Raw genomic sequence first — 24,233 nt, forward strand, 5'->3', positions numbered from 1 at the left:
TTTGGACACGCGATGTCTGGGGCTTCCCCAGAGTCGGAGTCTAGAGCAGAGCTCTAGTACAGGCTCTGCTCCAGGACTCTGTGGAAATCCTTGACATCGCTGTCCATATATGGACAGTGTGCAGGGTCTTCCCCAGAGCAGAGTCCCGGGCAGAGCGCTAGTATAGGCTCTGCTCCGGGACTCTGTGGAATTCCCTGATATCACTGTCCATACATCGACAATGATGTCAGGGGTTTCCCCAGAGCAGGAGTCCCAGTGATGTCAGGACCACAGCTGGAGTCCCAGGAAGAGCCTACTAGCGCTCTTCCCGGGACTCCAGCTCTGGGGTTGCCCCTGACATCTCTGTCCATATATGGACAGTGATGTCAGGAGCAGAGCTGGAATCCCAGGCAGAGTGCTCCGGGACTCCAGCTCTGGGCAAGCCCCTGACATCACTGTGGAAGCATCTATGGAGGGCACTGTGGCAGCATCTGCGAAGGGCACTGTGGCAGCACCTGCGGAGGGCACTGTGGCAGCATCTACAGAGGGCACTGTGGCAGCATCTACAGACGGCACTGTGGCAGCATCTACAGAGGGCACTGTGGCAGCATCTACAGAGGGCACTGTGGAGGCATCTACAGAGGGCACTGTGGCAGCATCTACAGAGGACTCTGTGGCAGCATCTACAGAAGACACTGCGGCAGCATCTACAGAGGGCACTGCGGCAGCATCTACAGAGGGCACTGCGGCAGCATCCACAGAGGGCACTGCGGCAGCATACACAGAGGGCACTGCGGCAGCATACACAGAGGGCACTGCGGCAGCATACACAGAGGGCACTGCGGCAGCATACACAGAGGGCACTGCGGCAGCATACACAGAGGGCACTGCGGCAGCATACACAGAGGGCACTGCGGCAGCATACACAGAGGGCACTGCGGCAGCATACACAGAGGGCACTGCGGCAGCATACACAGAGGGCACTGCGGCAGCATACACAGAGGGCACTGCGGCAGCATCCACAGAGGGCACTGCGGCAGCATCCACAGAGGGCACTGCGGCAGCATCCACAGAGGGCACTGGGGCAGCATCCACAGAGGGCACTGGGGCAGCATCCACAGAGGGCACTGCGGCAGCATCCACAGAGGGCACTGTGGCAGCATCCACAGAGGGCACTGCGGCAGCATCCACAGAGGGCACTGTGGCAGCATCCACAGAGGGCACTGAGGCAGCATCCACAGAGGGCACTGTGGCAGCATCCACAGAGGGCACTGCGGCAGCATCTACATAGGGGACTGTGGCAGCATCTACAGAGGGCACTATCTAAAAAGGGGCTGCCCAATCTTGACATGTGTGTCTGCCAAACGCTGCCAACTGAGCCGCCGGACTGCATTTATCGACACTTAAACTGGATTGTTGAAATAAGTACGTGGAGAAATATCTAAAATTTTAAACCTAGCGGTTTTATTATAGTAATGTAGTATTCATTTTATAGTAATGTAGTATTATTATTATTATTATTATAGTAATATAGTGTTATAGTAGTTCAAATAAGTAATTTATTAACAATAATTTTGTGTTGTATCAAATTTGAAAGTAATACGGCGCGTTAACTTCCCATTTTTTCTATATGCGGCCCACTTACCCTGCCGAGTTTGAGACCTCTGCTCTACAGGTACATAAAAACATATTTGTGGCGCACATATGCTTTATGAAAATTGTTGATTCATCTGTTTGACGGAATTGCCAAATCATATGAAACTATGGAGAAAATCCAGCCATATCCATATCAAGTTGTTTCACCGAATGTATCCAAATCATGGGCCAAGTGCAAATCACATTGATGAAAGAGGGTATCTCAGCAGTACTAATAACACCCCTCTACCCAGAAGGAGCAAAAATTTCATATTTCCTTGTTCTAATTTTATTTCGCATTTTAAATATCAAATGTAAATGAAGGGAATTCATGCAATTTTACTGCTTGTTTCTCAGCAATATTTCTGAGATGTTTAGAGTTTTTTCTAATGACTCATTCATCATCCAGTAAGATGCTCCTAAGAATTCTGCATGACATTAGAAGGAAATTCTCTGCACTTCTATTATAACATACTTTACTGCTCTATACACTCTCTCTTGTACAATTTTCCATCAAAGATCTAGCTGTAATTTTCCTGATCTATCTATTATGTTGTCTGAGCGAAGATTTGCCCTATCCTGCTGCATTCAACTTGTAGAATCATTGCTCAACTTTTATTAGTGTAAGGACTAACAAGAAGGATCTGCATGATACATGGTCATATTATTCCATAATGTTCCATATCAGTATATAGAAAAAGATGTTTAACTTATACCAGTCATACATTTATAATTATATACCAGAAAAAAATCCCAGGACATACCAGCGTGGTCCGTATCACTATATACAAGAAGATGTATAACTTATATCAGCTGGACATATGTAATTATATACCAGAAGATTTCCAGGTTATGCCAGCATGCTCCATATCACTATATACAGGAAGATGTATAACTTATACCAGCTGTACATATATAATGATATACCAGAAGATGCCCATATTACGCCATTATGGTCCATATCACTATATACAACAAGATGTATAACTTAAAACTCGCACAGCTCGCACATCCCTAAGGCCGGCCCTGGATACATATCATTATATACAAGAAGAAGTATAGATTATACCAGCTGTACATATATAATAATAATATACCAGAAGATGCCCAGGTTATACCAGCATGGTCCATATCATTATATACAAGAAGATATATAACTTATACCAGCTGTACATATATAATTATATACGAGAAGATACCTAGGTTATACCAGCATGGTCCATATCACTATATACAAGAAGGTGTATAAGTTATACCAGCTGTGCATATATAATTATATACAGAAGATACCCATATTCTACCTGCATGGTCCATATCACTATATACAAGTAGATGTATAACTTATACCAGCTGTACATATATAATTATATACCAGAAGATGCCCAGGTTATACCAGCATAGTCCATGTGACTATCTACAAGAAGATGTATAACTTATACCAGCTGTACATATATAATTATATACAGAAGATGCCCAGGTTATATCTGCATGGTTCATATCACTATATACAAGAAGATATATAACATATCAGCTGTACGTATGTAATTAAATACCATAATACCATACCATACCATAATAAGGTTATACCAGCATAGTTCATATCACTATATACAAAAAGATGTATAACTTGTACCAGATGTACATATATATTTATGTACCAGAAGATACCCAAGTTATACCAGCATAGTCCATGTCATTGTCTACAAGAAGATGTAGGTAGATCTTATACCAACTGTACATATATAATTATATACCAGAAGATACCCAGGTTATACCAGCATAGTCCATGTCACTATCTACAAGAAGGTGTATAACTTATATCAGGGGCATAGCTAAAGGCTCATGGGCCCTAGTGCAAGAATTCAGCTTGGGCCCCCCTACCCCTCCCCAACACCACCAGACACCTGCGCACGCCGATGCCCAGCTGCCTTGCACGACAGACCCCATGAATGCCCCCACAGTATAATGCCCCTCATAGCTGCCCCACAGTATATTGTCACCCATAGCTGCAACATACAGTATAATGCCCCATACAGTATAATGCCCCCATAGCTGCCCCATACAGTATAATGCCCCCATACAGTTTAATGCTCCCCCATAGCTGCCATATACTCTATAATGCCCCATACAGTATAATGACCCCCACAGCTGCCCCATATACTATAATGCCCCATACAGTATAATGCCGCCCCTAGCTGCCCCATACACTATAATTCCCCCATACAGTATAATGCCCCCATAGCTGCCCCATACACTATAATGCCCCATGCAGTATAATGCCCCCCATAGCTGCCCCATACATTACAATGCCCCATACAGTATAATGCCCCCATAGCTGCCCCATACTGTATAATGCCCCCATACTGTATAATGCCCCCGTTGCTGCCCCATACAGTATAATGCCCCCAATCAGTATAATGCGCCCCATAGCTCCCTCATACAGTATAATGCCCCCATACAGTATAATGCCCTCCATAGCTGCCACTTACAGTATAATGCCCCCCATAGCTGCCCCATACAGTATAATGCCCCCCATAGGTGCCCCATACAGTATAATGCCCCCGTACAGTATAATGCCACCTTAGCTGTCCCATACCCAGTATAATGTTCCCCATACAGTATAATGACCGCTCATCAGCTACCATATGAGACCCCCCTCCTATACCAGTATAATGCCCCCAATGTATGTATCTAATAGAAAAATGATAACATAATTACTTACCTATCCCCATTCCCACGACGGGTGGAGGAGATCCTTCTTCTTTTCTGCACTGTGTTGTGAGTGACTTGGCGCAGACAGGCGCGATCACGTCACTACATCGCGCCTGCCTGCGCCAAGCTGCTCGCGGCACAGTGATTGCTGGATCAAGGCTGAACCCAACTGAATGTGCATCCTGCGGACGCAGATTCAGTTGGCAGCGGGACCAGAGCGGTCAGCGCTGTGTGGCAACGTGGGCCCTATGGGCCCCCCAGGCTTAGGAGACCGGTCGCCGTTGTGACCCCTATAGCTACGCCACTGACTAATACCAACTGTACAAATATAATTATATGCAGAAGATACCCAGGTTATTCCAGCATGCTCTATATCACTATATACAAGAAGATATATAACATATCAGCTGTACATATATAATTAAATACCAGAAGAAGCCCAGGTTATACCAGCATAGTTCATATCACTAAATACAAAAATATGTATAACTTGTACCAGATGTACATATATAATTATGTACCAGAAGATACCCAAGTTATACCAGCATAGTCCATGTCATTGTCTACAAGAAGATGTAGGTAGATCTTATACCAACTGTACATATATAATTATATACCAGAAGATACCCAGGTTATACCAGCATAGTCCATGTCACTATCTACAAGAAGGTGTATAACTTATATCAGGGGCATAGCTAAAGGCTCATGGGCCCTAGTGCATGTCACTGTCTACAGGAAGGTGTATATCTTATACCAACTGTACATATATAATTATATACCAGAAGATACCCAGGTTATACCAGAATAGTCCATGTCGCTATCTACAAGGTGGTGTATATCTTATATCAGGGGCGTAGCTAAAGGCTCATGGGCCCTGGTGCAAGAATTCAGCTTGGGCCCCCCTACCCCTCCCCAACACCACTAGACACCTGCGCACGCCGATGCCCAGCTGCCTTGCCCGACAGACCCCATGAATGCCCCCACAGTATAGTGCCCTCCATAGCTGCCCCACAGTATAATGCCCCCCATAGCTGCCCCACACAGTATAATGCCCTTATAGCTGACCACCACAGTAACATGCCCTCATAGCTGCCCCCACAGTATGTTGTCCCCATAGCTGCCCCCACCAGTCTAATGGCCCCAGAGCTGCCGCACAGTATAATGCCCCTATAGATGCCCCACAGTATATTGTCACCCATAGCTGCCACATACAGTATAATGCCCCATACAGTATAATGCCTCCATAGCTGTCCCATACAGTATAATGCCCCATACAGTATAATGCCCCCCATAGCTGCCACATACATTACAATGCCCCATACCATATAATGCCCCCATAGCTGCCCCTTACTGTATAATGCCCCATACAGTATAATGCCCCATAGCTTCCCCATACAGTATAATGCCCACAATCAGTATAATGCCCCCCATAGCTGCCTCATACAGTATAATGCCCCCCATACAGTATAATACCCTCCATAGCTGCCACTTACAGTATAATGCCCCCCATCCCATAACTGCCCCATATAGTATAATGCCCCCATACAGTATAATGCCCCCTTAGCTTTCACATACCCAGTATAATGCCCCCATACAGTATAATGACCGCTCAGCAGCTACCATATGAGACCCTCCTCCTATACCCAGTATAATGCCCCCACATGTATGTATCTAATAGAAAAATGATAATATAATTACTTACCTATCCTAGTTCCCACGACGGATGTAGGAGATCCTTCTTCTCCTCTGCACTGTGTTGTGAGTGACTTGGCGCAGACAGGTGCGATGACGTCACTACATCGCGCCTGCCTACGCCAAGCTGCTCGCGGCACAGTGATTGCTGGATCAAGGCTGAACCCAACTGAATGTGCATCCTGCAGATGCAGATTCAGTTGGCAGCGGGACCAGAGCGGTCAGCGCTGTGTTACAACGTGGGCCCTATGGGCCCCCCCAGGCTTGGGGGACCGGTCGCAGTTGCGACCCCTACAGCTACGACACTGACTAATACCAACTGTACAAATATAATTATATGCAGAAGATACCCAGGTTATTCCAGCATGCTCCATATCACTATATACAAGATGATGTATAACTTATACCAGCTGTACATATATAATTATATACAGGAGATACCTATATTATACCAGCATGGTTCATAACACTATATACAAGAAGATGTATAACTTATACCAGCTGTACATATATAATTATATACCAGTAGATGCCCAGGTTATACCAGCATGATACATACAGGGCCGGCCTTAGGTTGAATGGCGCCCTGTGCGGGACTCTCTATTGCCGCCCCCTACACAAACCAAAAATGAACCACATATATAAACACGCTGGAACATATATACTGTACATACATAAAAACAGATATTTAGACATACAGGCAAATATACATACACACATCTGGAATATATACATACAGGTAAATATATAGACATACAGACACATATACACAGACAGGGACATATACAAATACATAAAAGGCACATATATACAAGCACAAAGACACATTCACAAACATACCCATATATACCCAGTACAGATAATGTTGTAGATTTCATGTGCTGCCCTATGTAACACCACAGATAACACACAGTAATAACCGAGTACAGATAATGTAGTAGATATTGCCTGCAGTCCTATGTAACAACACAGATAACACAGTGATTACTCTCTGAATACAGAAAATTCTGTAAATGTGACCTGCAGTCCTATGTAACACTGCTGATAACACAGTGATAACTCTCTGAATACAGATAATGCAGTAAATGTAACCTGCAGTCCTATGTAACACCGCTGATAACAGTGATAACTCTGAATACAGATAATGTCGTAGATGATAACTATACCCACAGACACATATAAACACACACACACAGAGGCATATATATAAGGACAGCAGAGTATATAAGGGGCAGCAGGGTATATATGGGCAGCAGGGTATATAAGGGGCAGCACGGTATATAGGTGACAGCAGAATATATAGGAGGCAACAGAGTATATAAGGGGCAGCAGGATATATAGGGGGCAGCATGATATATAGGGGCAGCAGGATATATAGGGGCAGCAGGGTATATAGGAGGCATTTTATCTGTTCTACTTTAACCCCTTCCCGCCGCAGCCCTTTTTCAGATTTTCATTTTTGTTTTTTCCTCCCCACATTCCAAAAGCTATAACGTCTTTATTTTTCCGTCAATATAGTACTATAAGGTCTTGATTTTTGTGGGACAAGTTGTAGTGTTTCGTAGCACCATTTATTTTCGCCATATAATGTACTAGGAAATGGGGAACAAATTATTTGTGGGGTAGAAAATGAAAAAAAAACAGCGATTCTTACATGGTTTTTTGTGCGCCGTTTTTACGGAATTCACTGTGCAATTAAAACAACATGTTCACTTTATTCTGTGGGTCAATACGATTACGGCAATAGCAAATATATATAGTTTCTTCTATATTTTACTACTTTTACAAGTAAAAACCTAAGTGTAAAAAAGAAAATTTATTTCATGTCGCCAAATTCCGAAAGCCATAACTTTTTTATTTTTACGTCGATTAAGTGGTATGATGGCTTATTTTTTGCGGGATAAGCTGTAGATTTTAGTAATACTATTCTGGTGTACATGCAACAGTTTGATCACTTTTTATTACATTTTTTGTGGGAGATTAGGTGACCAAAAAATAGAGATATTGGCGTTTAGATTTTTTTTTTTTTACGGCGTTCACCGTGCGGTTTAAATAATGATATATTGTAATAGTTCAAACTTTTACGGACACGGCGATACCAACTATGTTTATTTATTTATTTTTTACTATTCTCTAGGGCGAAAATGAGAAAAGGTTTTTTTTTTTTAACTTTTAATTTATATATATATATATATATATTTTTTTTACACATTAAAAAAAACTTTATTAACTCACTTTTTTTTATTAGTCTCCCTAGGGGACTTCAAGCAGCGTTCGTTAGATCGCTTGCACGATATACTGCAATACTAATGTATTGCAGTATATCGTGATTCTGACAGGCATCTATTGCAGGGCTTAATAAGTGCACAAAGATGGCGGACCTGGGGTCCTTCATTAGGCCCCCAGACAGCCATAGCAACCATCGCCCCCCGTGATTGGGTTTCGGGGGGCGCCATGAGCTGTTAGAGGGGGTCGCCCCCTCTTTCTAACGAATTAAACGAGCGCGATCCCGCGATCCCGGCTGTAACAAAAGGCCGACACCCGCATCGTATGGAGCGGGTTCACTCCGTGACCCCGCTCCATACTTTCCCTACCCGACTTTGGCATATGGATAATGTCGGGAAGGGGTTAATGTTGAACACACACTTTTACAAAGAGACATAAACACATGCAGACACACACTGTAACATATACACATGCAAACAGACACATACTGTATACCCACTACACACACACACACACACACACACACAAACACATACTGTATACCCATACACATACACACAAACACACACACACACACACACACTAACATATATACATACAAACAGACACATACTGTATACACAGAGACACTCACACACACTAACATACACATACAAACAAACACAGAGACACATACTGTACACACACACACACACACACACACACATAGATACACAGAGACACACAGACACTCACCATCTCTCCATGCTGACAGGATCACAGGCTTCATGAAGAACGGGCTGTGGGCGGAGCTTCCTCCTCTGCTCCTCGGCTCTTATTTACTCCTGGTGTGGAACAGAGCACAGAGTAGAGGCAGAGCCTAGTGGCGCCCCTACATGCTTGGAGAGGGCAGCGCCCTGTGCGCTCGCACAGCTCGCACACCGCTAAGGCCGGCCCTGGATACATATCATTATATACAAGAAGATGTATAGCGTATACCAGTGGTACATATATAATAATATACCAGAAGATGCCCAGGTTATACCAGCATGGTTCATATCATTATATACAAGAAGATATATAAGATATACCAGCTGTACATATATAATTATATACAGAAGATGTCCAGGTTATACCAGCATGATCCATATCATTATATACAAGAAGATGTATAACTTATACCAGCTGTACATATATAATTATATACAGAAGATGCCCAGGTTATACCAGCATGCTCCATATCACTATATACAAGATGTAGAATTATACCAGCTGTACATATATAATTATATATGGAAGATACCCAGGTTATACCAGCATGGTCCATATCAATATATACAAGAATATGTATAACTTATACCAGCTGTACATATATCATTATATACCAGAAGATGCCCAGGTTATACCAGCATGCTCCATGTCACTATATACATATACCAGCTATACATATATAATTATATACCAGAAGATGCCCAGGTTATACCAGCATGCTCCATGTCACTATATACATATACCAGCTATACATATATAATTATATACCAGAAGATGCCCAGGTTATACCAGCATGCTCCATATCACTATCTACAAGAAGATGTATAACTTAAACCAGCTGTACATATATAATTAAATACCAGAAGGTGCCCGGGTTATACCAGCATGCTCCATATCACTATATACAAGAAGATGTATAACTTATACCAGCTGTAGATATATAATTATATACCAGAAGATGCCCAGGTTATACCAGCATGCTCCATATCACTATATACAAGATATATAACTTATACCAGCTGTACATATTTATTTTGTCCCAAAAGACCCTAAGCCACATAATAATTCACCAGTATTATAAATGATATATGGTAGGTGGGGCCCTTTTATAGATTTTGCATTGGGGCCCAGGATCTTCAAGTTACTCCTCTGACCAGCATGGTCCATATCAGCTCTATGAACGTCCTTTATTTTGTTCTTATGAGTTATTTATAATACTGGTATTTTTTTATATGGCAGAGGGGCATTAGATCCCTCAGGCACCAGTGCCACTGCCTCGACAGCACCCATTATATCTTTGCTACTTCAGCTGACATTGGCTGAAACTAGTTTATTTTATTCTGTTTAGTCGATTCTTTATGTTTCTGCATAAACTGGCAGAAAATCAATATTGCTATCATTGCAGAACCCACTCTGCTTTCTAAGAGTCATGAAAAGTAATTCTGCCTTGCTATGCAGCAATATAAGAATTGGAGGGGGCAAATATTGAGTTTGCGGCTCCAGCCCTGTATATGAATACCCATGCCAAGTCAAAGTTGCATATTGGCACCCACACTTGGCTCTCTCCTGGCTATGCCACTGACATAAGAACAAGGCTGGGAGGGAAAAGGAAGCAAAATGTCAGTTGCTTCCTTCTGTGTAGTGAAATTATTAAGTAAAATGAAATGATTTTTTTCAACTCACCGGTGTCCAGCGTCTTCGGTAATCCAGTGCACGGACCTCGCCCAGACCAAACAAGTTTTAACAAACGTAAAACCATCCAATACCCCAAAAAGCCCACTTTAGTGTTACAACACACACTGGGCAATTTTTGGACATCAAACATATTGTTATGAAATATTGACCTCTTTTATACGAAGATGAAAAATTAGAAACTGTCTTGGAACACGGATGTCGGGTGGTTTCTAGGAAGCCTCCAACGCTGGGAAACTTTTTATCTCCAGGCATATTTACCACTCCAAAATCTGGCCATACCTGGCTGCATCACAAAGGTTTTTTCAGATGTGTCTCCCATCCATGTAAAATGTGCACTTTTGCAGCTCCATACAAGTCCTTGCCCAATACAGATAACTCTGCGTCTTACTCCATTAAGGAATATATCAATTGCAATAGCGACTTTGTCCTAGATATCATACAATGCACCGATTGCAACAAATACTATGTAGGATGTACCGCCAGGAAAATGAAAGTACGAATTTTAGAACACTTAGGGGACATATCCAATCCTAGGGATCGAAACATTTCCAGTGCATCTAAACATTTCATTTCTGTACATGGGGGCACAACGAATTGTTTTAAGGTGTATGCTATCGAAAAGAGCAGGAAACCAGTAAGGAGAGGTGATCTAAAGCGAATACTCCTTGATAGGGCGGCATTTTGGACATTTCATTTGAACACAAGGTACCCTGCAGGCCTTCATTTAAAAAGGGAAATTATGTTCCATTATTAATAGGGGCAATACCTTGACCAGCAGGGCACCATGTGTTCAACTGTCGAATGTGCCTGCGGTCATTATTCCCGGATATGTGACATTTGGATGTGGATTTGACATCATGGTGCCTGGGTGCTACATTCCCCCCCCCCCCCTTTTTTTTTTACCCATGTACATGTGCCAAGGTCCAAATTATCAAACATATATTATTTTATTTTTTTCTGTGCGTATAACGCAACCATGGAGTGTGACAACCACTTAAATAATTTTTTAATGTGAATGTGCACTCAACCTCAAAGTAATTTCCCCAACTGATTCATAGGTGTCACTACAACAAACTGCTTTTTCCCTGTTCACATTATGCAGTTTTTGGGTGCGGCATTTGCTGACAAACATTATATTGATTTAGATTACTAAGCTTTAGCCAGCTATAGGTGTCTTGTTCAATGTACTATTGTTTTTACAGCTGTAATATCCTTGTAATATGTATTTAGATTTGATAAAGTGACTTTAACACTAAGCTCATATTATAGCAGTTGGCGGAGAAGTAAGGGCTTAATAGTGGAATGTTCACATTTACCCTCCCCCAACACACCTTGCTCCAGCTCTTTTTACATGTGATATTGTTTTTTACATTGTGATTGGTGCTGATCTACTTGAAATTGTATGTTGTTTCCTTGACCAGGTGCTATGACTAAGAACGCAGTTGGCGTTTGAAACGCGTAAGCGTACTGGTCTTTTGTCTTTATGTGCAGGGTGGACTTTTAATGTTTATAAAATAAAGTCCTGAGATTTATTCACAAAGCGCTGGAGCATATCTTTTTTTTTGCTACTGAGGAATTTATTAACCCTGATTTCCCTGCACACTAATCAGCAGTCATCATAATAACTTGTTAACCCTAGAGGTGATGAAATCCGGGCTCATCCCGTTTAGGAGCTGTACAGTTTGTAGAAGATGCTGTTTCTCGATCTCTTCTATATTTGCTTTTGCAGGGCAAATAAATAAAAAGCAACAGCTACTGATGTGACGCCGCCACAGCTACCGTGCAAAACGCATTATAAATATCTGATTTACAAACCACATTTGTTATACAGCTTGATAAGCCAAGAGCCAGGGCGTCATGAATAATAAACCAGGCTTTTTACAAATGTGCTCGATTGGCTTTGGCTCAATGTGCGGATTGTTTATAATGTGCTGAAGTCATTGGAAATCTACATAGAACAAGGTGCTCCTCTTGTGAAACCAACGGAAATTGATATAATAAAACACTTTTATAAGCTTCCCGAGCCGCGTTGAAGAGTGGAGGCGCCTCTACCAGGACAGCAATAATCCTTATTTTCAATTTAATTCTCTGAGAAAATGGAAAAAATATGGCAACAAGGTATCAAATACATTTTAAAATTCTTAAAGGAGAACTAAAGGCACAAAAAAGTAGCAGTAAAGTAGCCTTCTAATATAGTTGAGCCTCATCTCCTACTTGAAACTGTATTACTGCAATATCTCCCTTGATATCACTTGCCCACGGTAGGTTTGCAGCCAGTGCCAATCACCCTTGTAATGAAGGCCTTGCAGAAATACCAGTTAATAGAAGCCTAATGGCATTTAAAGGGAGGGGAAATGTTGCTAGAGAGAAATAAGGCTACTTGATACCTTTACAAGTCAAGGATTGTGTCTAAAATTAGAAAATGGTCTGGGTAATGTATGACGCACGCCAATACAATGCACTGTATAAGCAACACCTGCCATTGGGGGATGGAGGTAGCTCAAGTTGTTATCATCCCTTATGCACAGTCGGTGTCCTTTTTGGACCACCACTTTCCGTATAGCTTTTTTGGGTATATGCAGTTAATAAAGGGGCCGGGTTTCGTAAGGCCTGGCCTTAAGGTTGGATATTGCCCTGTGTGGTACCTTCTGTTGGCGCCTCCTTTGCCCATATGGTGTTTTGTCATACAGTGTATAAATAACCATACCAAATAGTGGTATGAGCTGGTGGCCAAATAACACTTCCATACGATTGCCTAAAAAAAATAAAAAAAATATATATATATATTGTGAGACCGTGACAGGTAAATTCATTGAGGGAAGGTACATTTCCCCTAGAATCCTGTCATATGTATCCTAGGCTCCAGGGAATGAGTCGTTTTTGCAATAGAAAGCTCTAGCTTTCCAATCTCGGCTTAAGGAAAAGCCGGAAAAAGGGCCTGGAGTTGGATTGGGGAAGACCAGGGCGGCTTCCCCAATCCCTAGTCCATCTCTGTTTGTAGGACAAGGCTGCTGCTCAATTAGCTGCACCTGCAGCCTGTATATAAAAAGGTGCAGACACAGTGTGTGTCAGTCTCACCCCTGACTCAGACTGGAGACTACTAAGTCTGGAGTAGCCTGTATTCTATGTGAGTAAAGACCTGTGTTACTTTGTGTCCAGTGCCTGGTAGGAAGGCACTTGGTATAGTTAGATAATATCTTGTTTAGTTAGTGCTCAGACGAGCAGGATTTATTTTGTATTTTGCCTTGTTGTACAAGAGGCTGTTTCTTTGACAAGAATAAAACACAGGCAAAGCCCTGTTATGAACTTTAATGCACGGTGTCCCTGTCTCTGGCTACTAAGAAACCGCTGTACCAACCTCTCCTGATGCTAAACCCCCACAATATATATATGGTGCAGCCACCACCACCATGCACTACAAAAATAATATATTGTACACAGTCTAATCAGCAGTGCCACACAATGCCTAAGTAAATACCACCTCTCAGTGTTCAAATAATACCACCATACAGTCACCAAATACCAGCTCTATGTGTTTAATAACATTGCTATACAATTAATAATATTTTTTCTGGTAGTCACGAATGCCCCTGTGGTTCCCCCTGATGCACATACCCCTACGGTCATCCATGAGTCCACTGCTCCGGTCTACATTTATTAGCCAAAGCTTTAAAGGTTCTAGACATCTTTGATCAATTTTTTTATGTTTTTTTTTGCATTGCATGTATAACTAGTTAGAAAACATTTTTGTAATTGTTTTTTTACTTTACACGTTGGCACGTTTTTCTTTTGCAGCTTGTATTTCAATTCATTGTAAGCTACTCAATGCCGTTCAGAGATCCTGCTGTCAGACAAAACTTCTGTCATCTCACTCTCCGGCCCCTCTTGTCTTCTGGGGAACGCTGAGTTTTAGTCAAAGCAAAGTTTGAGTTTGGCAAAAATGCTTTTTTAACCCATAAAAGAATGCAAAAACAGAAAAAAAAAAAGAATGAAATGTGTCCAAAACCTTTAAAGAGTGTCTGGCAGGTCCTGCCACAGTCAGCTGTACTTCGGGAGGACCTGCCCACACATAAGGGGTTGTCTAAAAGTTACAGCAATGCTAAGTAACATGAGGAGGGGCACAACAGTATTTTAGGCAACCAGACCTTTTGCGCACTACAGTGTGAAAATTCCTCATGCTTTGCCATCTGCCTCCTGAAGATGGCGACTGACTGGTATTCTGTACTGCCTATTAGACTGTGAGAATCTATATTTATACAGTATGGCTACAGCGGCTAAGATGGTTAGAATGGCCGTGGTTATCCTTGCGGATTACCCATTCTGTTACAGTCAGGGATAGGCATCGTCTTTATTTTTGTAGCAGATTTGGTAAAGTGGAGACATTTTTATTTACAAGATAATAATAAAAATCTTTATTTATATAGTGCCAACATATTCCGCAACACTTTACAATTCAGAGGGAACATGTTCAGACAATATCAGCCATTACATAGTGACAAAACTAATAAAAAATTCAAACAAGCGGCGTGAGGACCCTGCTAACAAGAAAATACAATCTATGAGGAGCTCTATTCCCTTCCCTGACTGCAGGGCACCCATTAAATATATAGTTTATTTCATCTACAGGGCCCTAACCATGGGAAACCATTGCAAACATTGAGGTTAGTCTCCAATCTGCCATGATCACCATTGGTGCCCCTTAGCCCTATATTTAATGCCAGGGCACATGGGCCACATGCTCCCTGCCCGTCGGTACTTCCAATACAGTTTCCTAGTGCAAATGAAATTTTGTCTCCCAGCATGCACAGCCACCACTCCTATATGTGGCTGCGATAGAGGAACAGGTGAGTACCCGTTTTCAGAGATGGGCGCCCACACCAACCTTGCTGCCTAATGCCTTGGGACAAACCTGGGAAGGTCTTGTAGTGCATGAAGCCCTCTCTCAGGTCTATGGAAATGTTTCCTTCCTCATGAATATTTGGCTTCATTACCGATTTTCCCGTATAACTCTCATTCTCCACAGTGATGTATTCATTCCTTGTCCTCAACAGACACAAGGCACCAAAACCCAACTTGTCCCTGGTCCCTGACTGTGTGTGAACTACTTTCTGCCCCCTCGACTCCTTGCTGAGAGATTTTCTTCCACTTGCTACGTCTATACAGACATCTCCATTCAAACCCCTTCAGCAAGTAAAACATGAAAACCCCTCTCATTTTATCGCTCTCAGTTCCTTGCTCATTTTTTATCTCTTTCTTCTGCTAAATTGGAGTGATCTCATCTCTCAGGAGACAGAAAGTGTTGGAGACTTGGTGCATTGTGGGAAACTCGCTCTCTCTATAGAATTATTGCAACAATTAGGGATGGATCTGGGATGCGGGAATTATTAAAACATTGATAATAAAGTGTTGTCCTCCAGAAGACGCATCTGGTGCCTCCTGATTATCACAAGGCAAGAATGAGGGATGTCTTAGAGGTTGACGGTGGAGGGGGAAGGGGTCTCCCAGGTGTTTGGTTAATGATTGTTTTCTTCCAGTGCAGACGCCTTCGCTGTATATATAGAACCTGGACATATGTTGATTAAGCCGGATAATACACACTAGGAGAATGCAATTCTCTGCAAAGATGTGACATGTTGATGAGATGCTGCTTCCCTCTGACACTTGTACAATATGTACCAATGTATGGCTCTGTTCACACTGCGGCTTCATATGGCAGATGCCTTATGGGGACACGTTGGGTTCCTGGGGCTCTGTACTACGTTTATGTAGACAGTTTAGTGACGGTGCTGCATATTTCACCGTATTATGGATTTATTCTCCTCTGAAAACAATGCTTCTATAACGCAACCAAACCAGGGTATTGTAGACGAGGGGTCTGATGCTGACCGCACCGCAGGAGGGATGGTGCAGGAATTTACACAAAAGTACAACACAGTTATTGCAACTTCAAGGCTATGGAAACCTTTGAAGACTTTTTTTTTTTTTTACTAAAACAATGTATTATAGTGTTTAGTGCAACTTTGTTTTTATTAAAAAAAACAAAAACTTTTTGAGAGACAGCTTCTATGTACCCTGACACATAGAATCTGTCAGGTCAGTAGGACACGCAGGATACAGCTGTTATCAATGACATCTAAGTTGCCAACATTTGAATATTTTATCTAGAAACAAATAAGTTAGGTAGGCAGATTGAGGCAGGATTTGACAGGGATGTGGCTTTGACAGTTGTCATTTGACGAGGCGGGCTTGCCATAAAGTGGAGTTTACCACAATACACATTCCCTGTATACTGCTCTTACTATAAGGATCTTACAGTGAGAACATCATAGGGGGGAGGGATTCTTGCAGCGGTGATCTCAGTAAGTATGGCACATGACCACTTTGCCCAGTGATTGGCTGGAGCGGTCACGTGCCAGTATGGGACGTCACAGTTCCACCCAATGGTAAACTGGTTATCCACAAAACTCACTTGGTCGGAATACCTCCACTCGATTACGGTAGGATGCAAATTCCAAGTCCAGAGATCCCTTCTGGGCAATCAATTGCTTGATAAAGACTCCTGCGGAGTCGAAACTTAGCACTTTGTTATTGGGATGTGTTAATAAAACACTTTTACACCTTTGCCATACGGATACAGTTCCACCCAATGTCAACAGAGATTGACGGGGTGCCATGGACCAGCAGCCAAGTGAGTATTAACTATTTTTGCTAAATGATGCTATTGGCACTTAAAATGATAATTTTTATAATTCTGGATAACCCGTTTATCTGGAATAATCCAATAGATAATGTTCATTTAAAAAAAACAAAAAAAAAACTGCATGTGTTTTTTGGGAGGAGGGCAATGCTGATGGTTAGCATGCGACTCACCAAATTACATTGGTAACATGTTGGGGTGCTGAAAACTCAAAATTAGGAGCTCTCTGTATGACTTGCTGTTTGGTGTTTTTCTACCTTATTTTCCCAGAATTATTAATGATTTTGCCTCTACAAGAATAAAGATCATAGACATGAATATTATTAACGGATCTAAAGCTCATCCCTAAAGATCAACCTAATTTCAGGAACCTGATATTTACAAGGAGATCATGAACAGAAATGTAAATAGCCAATGTGTGGTTCATATAAAGCTCTGAAATGAGACTGGATCAGTGATATGTTCTAATGCGCTGGAGATTACATCTGCATCTCTGCTATTTACCCCGATGATTTCCTCTATTCCGGAGACATTTAATGCGTAAAACCAGGCCTGTAATAAGCAGCTTTTATTCTAAGTGAAGCTGTCACATACATCGAGGAGCTTTTGTTATAACACATTTACATACTTGACAATCCAGAATGGCGCACTAGCTTGAAATATATTAAATCATCCTTCTGTAATGTCTCCACCATGCCTTCCTCTAAAGTGGCCAAAACGTAGAAATTCCCTTCTATTACCTTTACCTCCTTGTCTTGATTGTTTTGTTGCTTTTTTGTTTTGTTTTTATCCTGAATATTCTCCTGATTCTTCTTGCCTGAGTGGAAAGGCCTAAAACAAGCATGCGCAGAATGTAGAGGTAGCCTTAGGGTATGTTCACACGGCCTATTTTCAGACGTAATTCGGGCGTTTTACGCCTCGAATTATGCCTGAAAAAATGCCCCTAATACGCCTACAAACATCTGCCCATTGCTTTCAAAGGGTTTTACGATGTTCTGTTCCCACGAGCCTTTATCTTACTCGTCGCTCTCAAAATACGGCGCGTAAAATGACGGCTCGTCAAAAGAAGTGCAGGACACTTCTTGGGACGTTTTTGGAGGCGTTTTTCATTGACTCCATTGAAAAACAGCTCCAAAAATGGCCGTAAAAAAACGCTGCGAAAAACGTGAGTTGTTAAAAAAACGTCTGAAAATCAGGAGCTGTTTTCGCCTGAAAACAGCTCCTTATTTTCAGACGTTTTTGGTCACTGCGTGTGAACATATTCAGTTTTCAGACTTTTTTTTAACAACTCGCATTTTGCGTGGTGTTTTTTACGGCCGTTTTTGGAGTCCATAAAAAACGCCTCCAAAAACATCCCAAGAAGTGTCCTGCAATTCTTTTGACGAGCCGTCATTTTACGCGCCGTATTTTGACAGCGACGCGTAAAATAAAGGCTCGTGGGAACAGAGCACCGTAATTCCCATTGCAAGCAATGGGCAGATTGTTGTAGGCGTATTAGGGGCATTTTTTCAGGCGTAATTCGAGGCGTAAAACGCCCGAATTACATCTGAAAACACTGCGTGTGAACATACCCTAACGTAAAGTAGATAGAACTTCATGTAAACACTTCAGTAGACGTATAGTTGCTTCATGTTTTCAAATGGTGGTCATTCAGACAAGTAGACATGCAATTTCTAGGCAAAGCAAATAGCTCACACAAAAAACCCAAAAGTGGAACAAAAATAAATAAATAAAAAAAAAAAAACCTTGAAAGGTCAGTAAGGCCCTTTTTTGCAAAATGCTTTCCTATATAGTTTTTGTAAACTTCTTTTTTTTTTTTTTACAAAAAAATTTACTTTCTCCAGAAATATGTAAGCAAAATGTTTTTTAAAAAAAAATAAAAAAAAATATTTCTTCATAATGAAAATGAATGAGATGACGGATGAGAACTTATATTTAATAGCAAGTGCTCATTCCCTTGCAATGCCACAACGGGGGATATGAAGAACTAAAAAATTCCTTTATATAGTAAATAAATACAGTAAACAAATAATCAAAAAAAAATAACTAGACAACCTCTTTCACCAATAGAATGTCATAGAGTAGTTTAGTTGTTAAAAAGTCATCTATTCTTTGGGACAAAGCCAAAATCTGGATGGGACAAAAAGGTCAGCCCACTGACCATCAAAAATATTTACTGCACATCCTCTATATTAGGAGAGTCTTCCCCATGTACCAAAGCTGACACCATCGAAATAAGAAGTGCATCCAATATACCACTAGACGGAGTATCAGACAGTATTTTACAAAACCGTCAGTCAGTGTTTTCTGCACTTCTAAATAAATTCATCAGTGATCTAATACATAATAGACTAAAGTTATAGAACACCCCCCAGGTCATCAGAGCTGATCACTGAGGGTTCTGGAGTGGAATGTGAAGTAGAACTGGAGCATATTGCTTCATTACGTGTTCAATGAGGCCTGTCACAAAATAACATCTGTGGAGGTCCATATGCTAGAGCTCTCTGATACAGTAGTCTCCATAGAACACATCTGAAGAATCCTCAACACCTCACGCACAAAGTGTTCTCTGAAATGCTTTGCATTGCTAAGGAAATAAAGTCAGACTTGAATTAGTCTTCTGGTAGTGTGGTATCTTTCTTCATAATGCAACTACAACATTTCTCCATGCATCCCACCTTATCTGCACCAGCAACTCTAGCAACCTTTGTTTTGTTCCGCTCATAGAGGCCTCCACTGTGGCTCCCCCAATTACAATTCCAGTCTGAGAGGAAACGATCATGGCAACCACCAAGAGGCTCTTAACCCCAATACTCGTATTAGTGATACCAAGGGGAGTAAGTTTCTGTCTGTTTGACCAACATAACGTCTTCTCACTGTTGTTCTAACACCATTAACCTATGAAGTGTCAGGGTTTTATTTTTATTTTTCAAATTTCTCCCTTGTCATTCTCCATGGCATCTTGGATTTGGAAATTGGTGGAGTTTCCCCACTTCTTGGCACTCTGGCAACATTCACTTCTGAAAAGTTTCTATAGAAAAATACGGCAACTTTCCAAAAAGACCAAAGTGTTTTGAAGGGAGGTTACAGTCAAGTCCTCTTATATACTTGGTAATTATTATTATCACCATATTCCTATAAGTCTTTACTAATGTACCCGTGGTAAATGTGAAGAGCACTGAAGGATCCTGTCAATTGTGATTTTACTCCCAAGAATAAATCCACACACTTGACAAGCTCCTTTCCATGTATTGTTATATTTTCCAAAACTGAGTGGATTCGCGTGCCAAGATCCTGTCAGATCAGCAGATGGTTCTGCTACTTCCAACTGCAAACTTCATCCAGAGTCCTCCCACACGACATGGTCTGGCAGATGGGACCCTGTTAAAATGGCAGCTCCTGTATCAGCAGACAAGCATTTTTACTCAGACTCCGTGAAAGGTTTTCATTGTCCCCTGTCACATCTTCATACATAGATATTAGCACCTGTCAATGCGACTCGGTGGTGACTCTCTGATCTCCGGAGCTGTCAGAATTGTCATCCTGGATGAGACAGAAGGACATGTTCTATCTCGTAATTACATTTTACAATAAATGCAACCGGTAAAGTTGGACCTGTCAGCCGCTTCCATGAGGAATTCTAAAAACTGTCTAATAAATAAACAACGCGTTCTTCACCTTGCTGCGCACAAAAGTACGTACTTCTTTAATTTGATAATTAGATAATAAATAATTAGTATTGCTCCCTCTGGTAAGACACTGCTGTCTACATGATGACAGGACAATCTGCCTGACTAGTTTCTGCTCCAAGTCTCTGTGTGTCTTCCTTCTGTCTTATTGTTCTAGATTTCATTTTTATTTCATCTTTTACAAACATTCGCTATTACAAAAAAAATATTAAGAGGAAGGTCAAACTTTGGGCCAACTTCTAGGGGTACTGTGGGCTCACCTGTGGGCCTTCTTTAAGATGTAGGTTCACTTTTGAATCATCTTTAAGGTATAGTGAACCTAAGTAAAATGTACACTTCCATATTAATGAATTTCATGCGCATGAATTTCATTACATACTTCCATTATTAAAATTGATTCCTTCATTAACAGAGATGATAGAAGTGTTGGCTCATCTTGGGGAACCTACGAAGAATTTACACTTGTATATGAAGGAATTCTATTAGTAGAAAGGATAAAAGTATAGGTTCATCTAGGGGCCCTCACCAGGTTTAAACTTTTTATTGTGCCCTCTTTAAGGTGTAGCTTTACCTTTGGGCACTATTCAAGATGTAGGCTCATCTGTTGGCTTTTTTTTAGTCCATTTTATCACCTTAGAAGGTGCTCACGATCTTTGTATTATGGGCCCTTTTTAAGGTATAAGTTTACATTTCACAAATCTTTTATGAACTTTCACTAGTAAATGTAAGAACATGTCTTACTTATATTATTGGAATTTTTACTGTATCAGTAGGAGGGATAAAGGTGTAGGTTTATTCATAATTCCTCTTAAATGTGCAGGGTCCCCTTTCGACCTTGTTTAAGGTCTGTAGATTAATCTTTGGGCCCTCTTAAAGCTGTCACCCTGCTGTTACTCACCATCCCGTGGTCCAGCACCATGGCAACTGGTGTGTCCTGATGACATCACCACAGGTGGCCTACCCGAATGCTCTTGGCCCGCCTTACGTTAGTATTAATGATTGCTTTCTTTGCATTATACTGTAGTTTCCTGGTCACAAACATTCGCTATTTCCTGACCTTAGCCCCATCTCTCACCTTCAGATTTATGCCTTGAACCTTGCTGCCATTTCTGATATTGACTTTGGCTCTGCCTTCTAGCTATGTCTCGGATATTTGTGCCTGGATTTGATCGCCTTCCTCATATTCCACCTTTGACTATTCTAAACTACTCATCTATATATTCATCATGCCCTGTCCTAACATTCTCAGCCACGAACCACCATTTGGTGACTATTCTAGAAGCTGTCATCTGGGGAACCTTTCAGAGGTTAAGGATGAAGAACGAGAGGGTTCTTTAGTCTTTATCTCCTGGTCAGTGAGCCCCAAATTAGTTACGGTCTCTGCTATCTGGTGTCTTCCATAACACTCACTTTTCGACCCTCCTTGGCCAAGTTCATTTTATTATGTTTGACATACTTTGTATGTTGCATCTGACATTATTTAAGATGTAGGTTCAACTTTGATAAACCTAAGATGAGCTTCTACTTATGATTAAGAAAAGGTGTGTACAGCAATTCCATGACATACAAAATCAATGAAGAAACTGGTCCAAGTTGTCCTTATGCACTGTTCAACTCCTGAAAAAACTTCCCGGAACCTCAAAATTAATTGGACAAGTTTCCGTTTTTAAAAGACTCTTCTCACTTATAAAAGTTTGTTTTTTTCCTACGCTCAATTTTTTTGTGGTCCCTCACCACTTCATAAAAACATTTCCCTGATATATGTTACTTTTCTAATGTTTTAAAAGTTTCTTTGTATTCAGAATTGAAATACAACTAAAAAAAGATTCTATCAACAAGGTGTCCACCTTAATCAACTGAGTAAATAAACTAAGGCTTGGGGTTTCGAGATATCAAAATCGAACAGCCTGTCTTGTGTCCACAATCTAGAGCTTTACTGGACTACAGTGGCAGACTGACCTCTTGGGTATTAGGGTCCATGGCCCTCTAGTCATTTATAACGCTCCTTAATGTTCATAAGCTGGGCCTGCAAAAGAAAACAAGCCAAATCAGATATACCATGGCCATAGTGATGGTAAAGGGGCCCATAAATATTTCTGCCTGGGGGCCCAGACCACTCTCAGTCTTCCCATACGTTACTATACATTTAAGAAGCTTTCTGAAGGTTCTAAAAGTGTTCTACCAGTTTTTCATAGTAAATCATACTAAATCTGAGAGAAATAAAATGTCAGCTGTACTTTCAATGTCTGTTATTGCATCTTGGAGGTTCTTTACAACAGACATACACATCACAAGCATTCTTCATAGAATTAAAATATTTTAGCCCAAGCATCAATGTGCCATGCAGAACAGATTCCAAATGATCTCTATGGCAGTAGGAACAGCTCTGCGTCAATCGCCCCACCCCCACTCACTATATAAAACAAGTCCTTCACACAACAGAAAACCCTTAGCTTTTTGTTGAATGAGAGAATACGACACACTGTATTGTAAGGCTTTGCAATCTGCTCTTGACCCCATAGCGATTGCGTCATATGATGTCACAACCTTCGTGTCTTTCTCACATTAACAAAAAGTTTTTTTCTGATATTTTAATTGAAAATCCATATATAACTCTCAAACAAAGGAATAAAGCTGTGTAACCAATCCTTTATATGACACCCAGGTATCTGCGTATATTCAAAGCCCTCCATTGTGATTCATGTATAAATTACATCCCACGCAGAGTGGTGAAGCACCTAAGAGCAGGCTGTCACTCATTTTCCTGCTGCCCACTAATGTACCCAATAACACCTGGACACATTCTACAAAATTCCACTTCAATCTTTCAAGAATGATAATCGGAAACACATTGTGACATATTTTACCATACTATTCAGTTCCTGTATAATTTGTTTTTCTTCATCTTTTATAAGTTTCATACATTATTATAACAACTTGTACAATTGTAGGTTGTGTCAAAGGCACTGTTATAATCTTTGGATTTGTCTTGGTATCATTCATGATTCATATTAGCTTTCCAGAAGATATGTTTTACTTGCAATACCATGCCAGACCTCATGGTGAGCTATTATGATGAAATGCAATCTTATATGGCAATTTTAAGTATGCTACATCTGTACCTTATATTTATGAGTTTTCTTGTGATCAAAGACTAC

At 41.1% G+C, this 24,233-nt stretch overlaps 1 protein-coding gene across 1 annotated transcript in view; it reads right to left on the reverse strand.

The window, feature by feature from the left end:
• PHF24 (PHD finger protein 24) overlaps positions 1–23,079 on the reverse strand; it is a 140,574-nt gene extending 117,495 nt beyond the window's left edge. The window contains exon 1 of the mRNA XM_075839795.1: positions 23,035–23,079. Within this exon, the coding sequence (XP_075695910.1) occupies positions 23,035–23,069 (35 nt within the window). The 5' untranslated portion in view covers positions 23,070–23,079. The remainder of the gene's footprint in view (positions 1–23,034) is intronic.
• Between the last annotated feature and the right edge of the window lie 1,154 nt (positions 23,080–24,233).

This window comes from Rhinoderma darwinii, chromosome 1 (assembly GCF_050947455.1).
Source record: "Rhinoderma darwinii isolate aRhiDar2 chromosome 1, aRhiDar2.hap1, whole genome shotgun sequence".
Lineage (NCBI taxonomy): Eukaryota > Metazoa > Chordata > Amphibia > Anura > Rhinodermatidae > Rhinoderma > Rhinoderma darwinii.